This window comes from Balaenoptera borealis (assembly GCF_965194805.1).
Source record: "Balaenoptera borealis genome assembly, chromosome: 14".
In the NCBI taxonomy this organism is placed as follows: domain Eukaryota; kingdom Metazoa; phylum Chordata; class Mammalia; order Artiodactyla; family Balaenopteridae; genus Balaenoptera; species Balaenoptera borealis.
The window spans coordinates 32,696,862-32,711,172 of record NC_138875.1 but is presented as its reverse complement, the minus strand read 5'-3'; the positions used below and the strand labels follow the sequence as shown (position 1 = coordinate 32,711,172).

Here is a 14,311-nt window from a genome sequence, read left to right as displayed (position 1 = left end):
TGGTGGATCCCATAGTTCCCATTTACCTTAGCTGGTGTCTGATGGAAACATTGTAGATGTTATGGGTCTTTTTTCCCTACATCTTTAAGAAGAAATAAAGACTTCCATTTCAACTCCATTTTAGTAAATAAATCTATCCAATGAAAGGATATAGGAAAAATGAAAAAGAAAATAAAAGACAGTAATATAAAATAGGTAATGAAAGAGACTAAAGTGAGAAAGAAGATAATGAAAGACAATAAAAGGAAGAGTAAATTAAAAGTTGTGATGGAAAATGGTGAAAATGGTAAACTAACACACAATTGTAAAGCAATTATAATCCAATAAAGATGTTTTTAAAAATGGTAAATAAAATATGGAAAAGTGACCACAATATAGAAAGGGGAAGTCCAAGAATGTGGGCATGAACCATTTTAAGAATCTAGCAGAGCCAATTGATGAGGATCCCTGGAGGAGAGTGGCCTGGCATAGAGAGAAGAGTGAGGTATGCAATGAAATCTTTTCACATACCATCCGTGTGTACTTGAGTCAATTGCCAAAGCTCCTTGAGTCTCAGGTTTTGCTTCTGAATAGGGATAATGTCTTTCCTGGATGAGTGTTATGAGGATTAAGCAAAATACAACAAGATATGTGGAAGATCTTGGTGTTGAATCTTTATGTTTCTTAATATATGCCAGATGATCTATTAAGGAAACTCGAGAGCTTAGAAAGGAATAAGAGAATCCATTAACAGAAAACTTTAAGTTGAATGGGTTGGTCAAAAGCAGCCATTTATTCATGTCTTATAACATGATCTTACAAACATCATACAGAGCTGGCACGAAAGAACAGACACCATCTCATATACCATGCTTCCTCCCAAATCACTTCTATTAAGTTACAACATCAGAACAAATCAGTTACTGAGTTACACAGTTCTTCAAATATGGATACCTCCCCATTAGGGTGGTTAGATTGACTATTCAGACAAACAGTTAATTTACATGTTTAATACAGGGCAGAATGTGTAACAGAATTCAAGATATTCACACAGATATTGTAATACAATATAAAACAGTACAATTTTCAGAAGATGATGAGATCACTATGCCCCTGCCTGTTTCAATTCCTTTCTAGTTTTTCTTCTTTCTTTTCTTAACAGCAGTTGCAAATAGTTTTACTCAACTTTTCACATCGAAAAACACTTTAAATTTTAAGAACTAAAAACTATTTACAAATTAGTTATTGTAATTTTGTAATTATTTGTTGTTGGTTTCATTGTTCTCCTAAAAAAAAAAAAATCACCCTCCTCCAACAACAATACTTTGCTTGGTACCATCATTAACTTCTAGAAGCTCTGACGGATACTTAGGGTTGACTTCTTACAATGTTTCAGAGCTCCAAAATATATTATATTCGTTGACCCATGATACCAAATATACAAACATTAAAAGGCCATATGACTCCCCCAAACCATATACTGACTACAATTCATTTCACATTGCTTTCACAGAAATACTGAGTGGACCAAGATGCTGTGAGTTGACTTTGTGATGGCATGAAGATGATGATTGGAGAATATTCTTGTTTAATCCCCAAATCATCTTAAAGCACAAGAAGAGAGGTTGATTTCAATCTTTGTATATAGAGTGTAAAACATTTTCTTTACATTAGGCATAATCATAAAAACATGTATAAGTTGTTTTGAAAATGCCTTGTAATAGATTTTACAAACACTGTGGTATCAAACACATTCTCAAAAACTGCTAGAACACTGACACAAAACCTGACTCAAAATGTAAGTTTTTCAGTAGACTTCTTTTCTAACTTGCATATTCAAAATTCAACTGTACCTGAGTTTCGCTCATACTTTTCTAAAAACTCAAATACAGTGACATTACCTCAAGTAAATTCTTTCCAAATAATCCCAAGGTTTAATGGATTTTTAATGAATTTCAGAGCCCTGGCACTGGAAAGTGGTATAAGATACAGGTTTATAAACTGGTCAACAGACAACAGCTCAAGACAAATTAGCCTAGAAAAGACAGTGAAACATACTTGTGCTAATTTGACAGCCTAAATATATTATGTATGAACATATATAAAGTATATTAGGCTTGCCATGTAACTATTTTTTATTAGTTTGTTGGGTTAAGTAACACTTTCTATCCAGCAATGATTACAACTTCACAACTTTTTTGTCTTCCTTTCTTTTCAAATAGTAGTTTAGTCCTATCTGGGGGAGAACAAGCTGAATGAAGACTTGGTTACCCATGCCCTTTCTGTGTTCAAGGGATAACCTTGAATGTACACTTTTATACTATACATATTTCCTATAAGAAAATGGCATTTCTAACTGGATTTCTCACTGAAGTTTATTTCTTTACCCACTAGCTAACTCAGCAACTTCAAAAAAGTATATAGGGCTTTCTTAGGCCACATTGACATTCGTCACAAGCAGTGAATAATTCAAGGCCATGGTTCTTATGTGAGATTATATTTTATTTTTGACTCACATGTAAACTTAGAGAGGGGAAAGCATATTTCGGCTATAGTATTCTCAACTCAGCCCTTTGATAAAATGATTTCTCATTTTGTTGGCTGTTTTTTTTTTTTTTTCCAACAAACCTAACTTACCCTTCTTATGATAAAATTGTGTCAAATAATTACAGACCAAAAAGAAATAATCATATACTTTTATATGCAGGACAACCATTTGCACATGACATAATAAAACAATCTAGAGAACATTTCTTTAATATCTTTGGGTTTAAAGAAAAATTGATTTCCCCAGTTGATTAACAATGGATGAATTTTCATAAGAGAAGACATGCTTTTCATTTCTAAATCCTAACAACCACACTGACTTCCAGCGACATGTTCCAATGAGATCATCACCACAGCCATAACTCGGGAATGCAGAGCAGTATTCCTAAAATGCTTGGCTACTATTATTTATATAACTGGTAACCTGCAGGGGAAATTGAATATCTTATGAAAATTTATCCAACTTCTCTAATAAAGAGTAAATTATCATAATACACATTTACAGTTACTTTCTGCTCTGATAATTCAATCCATTTCTAACAACAACAACAAAAAAGCTTTCATAAGCTTGCAATCATGTATCAGAAAAAAAAAAAAAGAAAGAAAATTTCTCCTTGCCTAGTAAAAATCATTAAGTTCCAACTCATCACGGCTAGGATGCTAACCATCACAGAGCACATGCCACTTGGCAATTTGCCTCCTGGGATAGTCACAAATCTCCTTCCAGTGTTCTCCACTGGCTCCTTCTGCCGCTGCTCCCAGGACCAACCGCCCAATCACCTCATTTCGGGATCCCCTTTCAGAATCCAAAACCAGAAATTCAACACTTATCTCTTCAAGACCCTCACAGGGAATGTCAAAGACAAACAGTTCATTGAACACTGCGTTGGGGGTGCATTTCTTCACATGAGTCTTCTTTTTGGAGATTCTCTTTTTGGCATGGTACAGGTTCACTTTGACATAGGGATCTGCAATGAGAAACAACACACATTGTATTGACAAAATTTGGCAGGAAAGCCGATCTCAAGATAATGGTGCCTTAGAGATGCTAATAAAATGTGATTATTATGAAAATGAGTCAGAACAAAGTGAAAACATGGATAAAGCTTGGCTTCTCTATTGTCAATAAATTGAAAATAAGTAAGAATGTACAACATAAGAGATAGTGGAGGACGGGAAAGAACTGTAATGGAAGGATGAAGAGATAACATAAAGGGGAAGAAAATAGAATGTTCTAATGACACATTCTGATTACTAATAATTCATTCCAGAGAATGGAATAGAAGGAAAAAATAGTACACAACATCTATCCTTACTGAGTTGTATGACTTTGGATAAATCTCACTAATTCTCTGAGCATGTGCTGCTTTCTCTTTTGAATGGGGGAATGTGCATTTAGAATTCACAATGGCAATGCCTTTTTTGGCTTTAATTTTTTTGTGGTTCTTTAACCACTTGCTGTGTTTGTTTCCTGTTACCCAGTATTGATCTTTCCTGTGTCACCTGTATCCTGTGAATTTTAAGATCATACTACTTTATCACACATTTAATTATATTATTTTGCCCTTTTCTGGTTGCATGAGTTCATTTTAACTTCCTAACCTAAATCTTTAAGACCATGCTTTTAACCTCCATTATCTAATAATAAAACTACAACTAATAATAGCATTGGATGATAATTAATGAAATATATATTTCCAGACCTCATAATCCCCTTTAAGGTAAGTACTATTATATCCAGTTTGTATACAGTTTAAGAAACATACCCAATGTTACTATGCTAAGAAATGGAAGGGTTAGGATTTGAACTCAGATCGTTTTAAACCATAGGTCATGTGCTCTTTCTCATTGTACTATACAGCAAAGTTTTATTTTTTGTTTGTTTGTATTTTTAGTAAAAATTAGTCACAAAACTAAAAGCTAATTCTTAAAGCAGACACCAGACACATAAGGAATTAAAGGAAAGATAATAAAAATAATAGAAATGTAAGGGTAGGCAGGCTCATTTAAAATAGTAAAATTAAGAACTTTTCCTAAAACTTAATTTTATTTCCATCACTGTGTTTTTGGCAATGGCCTCACTTCTGCATTTATTACTGCTTTCTGCTTCAACTCCATTCAGTCCGACATCTATCATATACTAGCTTTGTTTTGGATCTTAGAACTATGCAGTTTTCTTCTTCTTGATAATGGCCTTGGCTCACACTTTTATACCATAAAATGAGAAACAGAAAAACAATCACATAACATGTGATTGTGAATAAAGGGTGAATCTAAATCATAGTCCAATGTTAGTTATTAACTATTTTGCCTAATATATTGCTCATTTCTACACTGAGCCTGCGTTTTTCAAAAGCATTCTTACCTGAAAGTCCAGATACATCAGATTTAGGCAGGTGCCGAGCTTTTAAAACAACCACAGTGAGAGTATTTGTGATGGACTGATAGCAGAGAGAGATCAGTAACTCACCACGTCCTGAAGACTTCTAAACAAAGAGAGATATGATATAAATATGTTTTTATTATTCTTTAGTTTTGAAATTTATACTTATATTAACATTTTTAAAGCACTATAATAGCATTGTTATTTAACTGTAATTTTCCTACTTATTTTACTTTAATATGCTAAAGAATCAAAGAGTAACTAAAAGCTTTTGTGCAGTACCATCACCTTCTAAAACAACTACCTGCCATCTTGTGGTCTTTTTAGGTACTACAGAATGTTAAAATTCCTAATGAGTTAGCCACACCCATTACTAGAAATGTTTTAAAGGGGGATATTTAAAATGTATCTTACACAGAGGTATTTTTAGTTTTTGCTTTTTAATTAACTCTCCACTTTTTGAAGTTATTAATGGTAATGAAAATTATCTAATTATTTGAATGGATCTGTATATGGTAAAATTACTCATGTTAAGTTTGATTTGATTTCAAATTCTTTAGCTCAGACATTATTAGAATTTGAATTCAGAAAACCTGAACTTTAGTCTGACAGCCACCACTCTCTTAGCCCAGAGGACTGATGGAGTTAAAATTCTCTTCCCCCACCCTACCCAGAGTCCTCCTTTAATCCAAGGAATGAATTAAGTATTGGAGAGAATTGATTCAGAATATTTAGTGCTTTGTCTTTGAACAGTATCATAGGGTTTTTCTTTGCATAACACTTAGGTCTTATTTTTACTTTAACATTAGATAAGATGACCAAGAACTCAAAGTACAAGTTCTAACTGAAAGTAACAAAAAGTAAACTTGGTATAACTAAGAATGATGGTTGCCCAGAGCTCCTAAAACTTCAATATATATTTATATAAAAGCTGACATGGGGTAACTGTATGAATAAGCACTCCAAGAAGAATAAGAGTAGGGAACAAATCTTTATTCCCACTGTGCCACTAAACAGGTGACTCAAACTACTTAATATTTCTGGATCTTGACTTTCATTAATTTCAACAGAAAAAGGTGAGGATGTGGTCAAAACAAACTTTATGGTATTCTATAAAATTATGCTTTATAGACACCAGTTATTCTGAAATACAACAATTGGAATCAAATGAGCTCCATATTTAAAGGGAAAATACATTTAAATTTGATTAATTGATGTCTTATCATTTTCTAATAATTCCAGAACTACCAAAGTAGCGTAACTGTAAAGGCAGAGTAACTCACTTCCTGTTATACAACATAAAGGTGAATATTTGTAATTCAATATAATGAGATATCTCTTCCTTAAAAAGCAATTCTATGAAAAGTCACTAGAACTTCAAATACTCAAAATGAACTGACTTAATTTTCAATTTCAATTTGAATTTCAAATTCAATTATGTTGACAATGAAATATATTTTTAACTTTCTTATGAGTAAGAAATATTTGTCTGCATTTTAGTGGCAATCGTAGTCAAAATACTTGTGACAGAAATTAATAAAAATATTTATATAAATGATATTTAAATAAATCCATAAAGGGTTCCTCTTTATTTTATATCATTAAGATACTTTACGCATTTCAGTTGTGGGTTAAAATTTCTTTCATCTACTCTATCCCCCTGCTCCTCATTTGATTATGATTAATAATAGTTAAACATCGTAAAGATGATATGTATAAGACATCATTTTAATAAAAATTCCCTAGATACAAAAAAGCTACAAAAAGATTGTTTATAAATATGTTAAGCACTAAAAATGAATTACCCTAACATTTCTCTTGATAATCTCTCTGTTCATTAACTTTTTTCCATCAGTTAATTCAATTCCTGTGAGAGGAATAAGGACTTCTCCAATTATATCATCTCTTGAAAACCTGTCAAAACTCAAGATTGTGAAGTGCAAGGCCAACTCTTGGATCTGGGTGTAGGGTATTCCATAGAATGTAAAGGTCTCATCAAAAGCTGGGTCCAAGGTCTTTCTCAGAACTCTGGTTTTCACTTTATGCTTCTTCTCTGGGAGAATCATCATTTTGATGTATGGATCAGAGGTCATCGACAGCTCATCCATGGCTGGCAAGCCACGGGCTTCTTTAATATTTACCACAAATGCTTTCTTCTCAAAGTTATACTCTAAGGAGAAGAAGAGGGTTCCCAGCTTCTCTTGTTTCTCATCTGAAGTAAGAGAAGTGCTGGACTTTAAGCTATCAGGGGAAACTGACTCTTTTTCCCCTTCTGAAAAGAGCTTTGGGGTCACATTCTCCACATCAGAAGGACTGCCAGCTTTGAGGTTTGTTTTGGGAAAATTGCCATTTAGATCTCTCTTCTCAAGGTCAAGACGCAAAGAATTATTTGGCCCAGCTGGTTTATTCTTTACTTCATTTTTCTCATCTGCTCCAAACTTCTTTTTGCTGTTTAGGTTTTCAGGGTAAATATCAACTCCCTTTAGCACATGCACAAACTTATATGGAGGAGTCTTGTTAGATTTGGATGATTTTCTCTGACAGCAGATCCATGCAAACAGAGAGACTGTGAAGACCAGGCCAAATGCACTGAAGATCCCCACCACTGTGGGAATTTCATCTGAAAAATCAAATGACCAATAACATGCATTAATTGGGCAGAGTTGTAGACACCCTATTTGAAAAGCATCCTAAAGCTGGCAGTTGCTGTAGGTTGTACAAATTGAATTGCTTTCCAACTGTTCTGGGTGAATTATGTACCTATTTCATGTCACTTTCAGGAATAAACACATATATAACACATAAATAATAAATGCAGTAAGATAGAAAATCCTTCATTGTAGTAAGTTTTCACAAATAAAATGAAAAGATGAAACTGGGCCTGGGTCAGGGATGGGAGAATGCTAAATGACCCTGACCTACCTTCGTTTTCTCAGATAACATGAGTCAACTACAGCATAATGAGTCAGTACTAATTTCATTATGTTTTCATTGACATTTTGAGGGTTTCCAGAAGTACCAATTCTTACTATGTAGCTCTAAGTGCATATTCTTCAAATACTGACAGAAATTATGGAAAATTATCTGCAATTGTCACAAAGTCATTAATAATTTCCATCCAAATTACAGAACAGTGGTAAAAGAAATGTACACACATTAGGGAAAAAAGAACAAAAATATATGAACAGTTTATTAATAGTATACAACTTATAAGACTACAAACTCATATGCTGACCCAAAATTCTTCAAACACTGAATTATCCAAAATACAAATTAATTACCTAAATAGGATAAAACCCAAACAATGGTTATAAATGAATTATCATTCTTTAACATGTAATGAGAAGAGTGCGTAGAGATAATTTAGAGTTCAATTTTATCCATAACTGATTTTTTTCCTATCACATTTCCACATGGTAAATGGCAATCAAATTGAAACCGGCATTTGTTCCTTGAATGAGGGCACGTTAAATTATTGACATTAGGTAACACTGATTATGCATGAAGCTCACCCTGTTCCATATGTAAGTATATTCTCCAACCAATAATAAGTAACACTGTGTAAGTAAAAGCAGTATTACTATATCTGGACACATTGCATCAGTTGAGTCAATGTTTAATATAATCAAAACTAATATAATTAATGTAATAATATCTGCCTTTAGCTCCATTCCAGTCTATTTTTTAATCCCAAATAGTGAATAATAAAGTTAACAGTTCCAGTCAGGAAAGGGTTAAGGCTTGTTTAACTAACCCTGAAAGAACAATCTTTTGTTTCTCCCCTCCCCAATCCCCCAAACTTCTGCCTATCTACTTCATAATCACAAAACTGAACTCAAATAATATAAGATTAAGAAATGACAAGAGCAAAAATGCCTAAGAACATAAAAAAGCAAATACAACAATAAAAAATTCTGTAGTTTGATTATATCAAAGAACTGAATTGTGTAGAGGTGAACTTTGAATTTCCCAGATAGAAAAAACAGGGAATGCTACAGAAGAAGAATGAGGTGAGAGCTAAAGATCATCAGCTAAACTTAGTACCAGCTTTTCAATTTTTCCTTCTATTTAAGTCTTTGTGGGGAGAAAAAAAAAAAAAAAAAAACACTCCTGGACTACCTAACAATCCAAGGCCAGGGAGCAAAAGCAAAGTCATGAACTATTCTTGATTCTTTAGTCAATGCAGGAAGAATAATTTTTTAAAAAGGAATAGAAAATAATTTTTTTCCTAAATAAACAATGCCAACAATAGAACATATTTTTAACTAACATAGCCTCTGAAAATTCCTCAGTATTCAAATATTTTTCTGATTTTCAAATCAGAAATTGGGAATACATATCATATCACAACAATATAAACTCAATCACTCAAATGGACAGCTGTGAAATTCATTTCTGAATATAATATCACAAATTTTCTGTATTTAATATTTATGTCAAATGGCAAAATATTCAATATAATATAGAAGGGCTCATCTACTCCCTGTGTATTCTCTACTGTTAAGCTCCTAAGCTTATGAGAGCAAAGATCTCAGTCATTTCACTCAGTTTCATAACAAACTTCTACAAATTCCCTGATATTTCCGAATACATGTAAAGTAAAACTCAAATCTCTTGCCTTTGGAATATAATGGGACCTAAAAATACTACTTTTCTATTTGAAGAAGTACATCTGATTTTTTTTTCCTTTTCTTTTTTTTACTGAAAAAGGGGAGAGCAATGGTGCTAAAAATCTGGTATAGGAAAAGGGAAATTGAACAGGAAAGTATAAGTCCTAAGTATAGTTTCCAGTAGCTTTTAGCTAACTGACTTGCAACATTTCCCTTATCTCTCTGGGCTCCAGTTACCTCACCTGTGAAATGGAATGGCTCAGCTAGTTAATTTTGAATATCCCTTTAACCCTAGTATCATAGGATTCTGTGTCTTTCGCTAGCAACATATTTCAAGGATACAAGAAAAACATAGCAGAGAAAAAAATACCTTATGGTACACTCTGCAATAAAATATACAGCCTAAATGCCCAATGTTCAACTTATTTTATACCAAGATCAAACCCTTATGTAATCACTGAAACATCTGGCTTCCCCCAATAAGTTAAATACAGGTTTACGTACAAATAAAAATCACCTGCAGAATTAATGAAACCAACAAGCAAACAGACCTCTCTACTTAGAGCGCGCTGCAATTTACAGGGCTACCTGAATGATTAGGAACTTCTTGGATGTAAAATCGCCCTGGCAGAAAGCAATTTTAAGGAGAAAGATATCAAGGAAGGGAGAAACCACAGAGATAAGCCACTATTGCCCTTTAACAGTTCTCATTTTCCTACCTGGGAAATTTATGCTCAACATCCCGCGAACACACACACGCACACGCGCACACACACACACACACACACATACACACACACACACACACACACACACACACACACACATACCTCGCCCCAGAGTATTTAAGGAACAACCGCAGTTATAAGCGGAGTAACTTGCTTACCAAATTCTTCCCGGCTGGTAGCGATCGGAGCCATTTTTTGCTGCGTATTCTGTCCGAGGTGCTGAACGGAAACTCCCTAGCTTGGTTCACTTGCCTGGATGTGAAGCGACAGGGCTTTTCCTAATGCTGAAAACAACGGCGCAAAGCACAGGGGACCTAAGCCTGGAATAGGGAGGAGGCAAAGAGGGAGGTCCACTCGCCCTCGCACAGTGATTTGCCACCCCTCTTCCTGTTTTGGCTCTTCAGAGACGCTTGTTTCCGAGACTCTAGAGGTGGCTGAAACCCGAATTGACGCAATCCTGACGCTACAGGGTTGAAATCAGCACCTCCCTCCTCCAAGCCTCTCCTCTACCCTTCATTCTTTCTTCTTCCCTTCCCTCCTGAGAATTCAACACACATTCATCAATTATTTTAACTGTTGGACTACGTTTGCTATTCTGTGAGGGCTCAGAGGTACATAGAGATGTCTTGAAACTCATCAATGTCAGTTCCTGATATAAAATCTGATCATCTAGATCAGTAAAAATGTGTCTATGTTATCAGAATAATATAATTTACAGAGGCGATTTGAGGAAAGAGTAAAAAGAGAGAAATTTCTGCATCAGTGATCCACTGTAAAATGCAAATCTATATTTTCTTGCTATTTAAATTTTTGTTTGATATATTATACTTATATTAGAAAAAAACTGCACATTGATCCATTTGAAATAAGATAACAGTTTTCCCATTATTATCACTTATTTTCTAATAAATTATTACTCTAAACATGTTGTTGATTCTGTTGCTCAATCTGTCTCTTAGCTCTCTTCCTTTAATATCTGACATTGGACCACTTAAAGTACTTAGGGACAGATGGGAATAATCTCTTGTGTATTCCAACTCACAGTTTTGACTTTTACATATAATGAGATTGTTTTTGGAATGTCATTTCTGGATAAAAGTCTAATATGTTTGTGCAAAATAGTTACAAGAATCATACCAAAATCTAAAATGACATTGATAATTATTGGTTATTTTCAAAGGAAAACATATTTTTTCTGAACTGATGATATTCCCAGGGTTGAGGAAGTCGGAAAATACGGTGTCAGATTCTGATTAATTTTAGTCTGAAGACTGTGACTTTTTAAAACAAGCATTAGCAATTTTCCAGAGAAGAGAAATGAGGCTGTAACTTCAACTTTCAATTAGTGGTCCACAAAGAATTCCTCTTCTCTGGATCTCAGTGAGCAAATGACATTCAGTGTGTGCTGGGATGGGGGAAGAATGGGTATGGGGTGAGTCCATAAAGCTACTGTACAAGTGACAGTTTCCTGCATACTGGCAAGCAGCTGCTCTGAACGTCAGGACTGTGTCTGGGGAGAAATTGGTTTCAGTCTTTTACATCATGGAAAATTTTATAAACCTAAGTCCCTCTTCTTTCCTTTTCTACTCACTCCCACATACTTGGCATTTTAACATTCTTCTAACAGATTTTTTCTTTAGCTTATATCTTCCTGCTATGAAAACATACAAACTAAATTACTGTATTCAAATTTTTCATTGGCAAAATATGTGTTTTCTGTCCTCATCTTTCCATTTAATTCAGATTACTTGCTTTCTTGATTTTGCATGCACTGGTGAGATTGTCCCTATGAATAAATATCCATTAGACAGATGAAAGAGAGAGTGGCATTTTTTTGTGATATGTATCACAGGTAAACAAAACATATGGTGTGAGGTTTACTAAAATATGTTTTCTAGCTAAGTTATTGCTACATACGGTTATACTCACTTGTAAACATAAGTACCTTATATATGTGTCCTATATAAATTAATATCTCATTAATTTTACCTCAGGTGGTAAAATGCTATCATCCAAAACCTGTCTAGATTGTTTAAACTCTGTTTCTACAGAACGCCACCTTACCCTGGGCTGTCTCATTTCTGAGGACACATTGTGATAAAATTACCTCTTGCCCAGAGCTAATGCTATTATGGATGTAGTAACCCTTTCATTATTTGCTTTAAAAGCAAACTGAAAATAAATATTATTAATTAAAATGTCAGATGTTTCCCTCATTTTCATATGATGAATAGCATATTATTCATTATCTAATCTCTTTAGACAAACTTCCAGCAGCACCAGATGAGGAGTGGGAAGCTGACGCAACATAGAGGAAAAACCTGTAAGTTTCTTGTGAATTGAGATTAACACCCTACCACTGTATTACATTCTCTTTAGATCCAGCAAACAAGTAATCAATTCGCTGACGTAAACAATACCACTCTTGCAGCATTGATTTGGGAGGAGGGGTAGTTGCTAGGTAACCACCTTATTGCCACCCAAAACACACAGTCTCAAGCAAGTTCCTGCCCTGGGAAACAAACGCATCTGTACAAGTGGCATTGTTTACTTCAAAGTGATTCTTTGACTGTTGAAGTGCTTCAGCGTTTACCGTATTTTATTTCTGATTGCAAATATGTATAGATATTTTGAGAAACAATGAGCAGAACACTTGAATTCAATCTGGCCTTAAGAAAGCCAGTTGATTTTAAAGATTATAGTTAAATAATTACATGATCGTTTTTATTCATTTTACTTATTTTTCTGATTTCTATTTAATATATAGTATAATTTGTAAACTTTATTTTTATGGTTTATTAATTATATAATTTAGTCTATATTTTCTCTATTTCTTTCCTTAAAAATATTATTGGTGGATGTGTTTAGAACTTCCTGCTAAGCAAAATCAAATTTCAAAAAGTTTTGAAAATGTTTCAATGATCTTCAGTATTCAGTAATCTTTAGTAATACCCAGATCAGTAATACAAAGGCATTTTACTGGTCTGAAGGTAGAGTAGAATGAAGTATATGATAATGGATAATGGATAATTGTTTTAATATTCCATATCATTCTATTAAGAATGCTAGCTCTAATGTTAAAGGAATAGGTTTGTATTACAAGCATACCCAAGTCAAAATTCTACAAGACAATTCCTTTCTCAATTGGTATTACAGAAATCCCTTCACATGCACAAGTTCTATATTTGTTTTTCTTCAAACTATTCAGCACTTACTATGTGCCAAGCTAAATTGGGCTCTGATGGCTCATGAGTGAAAAACTCATTAGCTTAAACCAAAAAAAAAAGCCAATAAACTTTCTTCCTTTCTTCTTTTCCTCTTTCAACACATCCTGATGAAATATGTAATACCTCCTAGGTTTTACCTAAGTAGGGGATTTATGCTGATCAAGATGATAAAAATGATCCTTGATGTCATGGAGCTTACAGACCATAGAGAAAATAGCCAGCCCTTCCTTTAGAACTGGGCAGAAACTTTTCAGATCATAATTGTAATCATATATCTTTTATTTGGTACATTCTACCAAACTTGGTCAGCACTATTCCACCGCCATCACTCTCTATCCCATTCAGTCTGTCTTTATTGATCTTGTTCTTCATAACTGTAGATTCATTATGATACACTCAGATTGCATTCTTCCTTCTCCTATGAACTGTCCACATCTTTTCTCCCATTTAAGAGAGTTTCATTTATACTATGAAGTTTCTGACTTATCAGCACTCATGGATCTATTCTGATTTAAATTTTTATAACACTATCTCTAGTGAAATCCTTTAATTCAGCTTGACATATCCTTGGTTACATGCCAAGAATTCCCAAAAAGGTAAACCAGAGGCCTCCTCTTATTCTCCCCCCAAATATTCCACAAGTTTCACATTTGTTCATGATCTTGGCACCAATTTTTTCATATCTCTTGGTTTTATTTTATTTTTACCTTCCAGGCCTGTTTTTAGGTTGTGATCTTTGAAGCATCTTCTACAGTTGTTGAATATTGGTTCTTCAACAAGAATTTGACCTGGAGCCATTCTAGAAGTTTGTCCTGTTTCCATTTACTTGAAGGTATT

At 33.9% G+C, this 14,311-nt stretch overlaps 1 protein-coding gene across 1 annotated transcript; it reads right to left on the bottom strand.

The window, feature by feature from the left end:
* Positions 1-744: 744 nt before the first annotated feature.
* On the bottom strand, positions 745-13,577 carry SYT4 (synaptotagmin 4). The gene is made up of 4 exons (XM_082354606.1): positions 10,406-13,577; positions 6,715-7,529; positions 4,892-5,012; positions 745-3,494 (listed from the first exon to the last, which is right to left on the bottom strand). Exons 1-4 carry the CDS (start codon positions 10,437-10,439, stop codon positions 3,187-3,189), a joined length of 1,278 nt encoding a protein of 425 aa, XP_082210732.1. The 5' UTR covers positions 10,440-13,577; the 3' UTR covers positions 745-3,186.
* Positions 13,578-14,311: the final 734 nt, after the last annotated feature.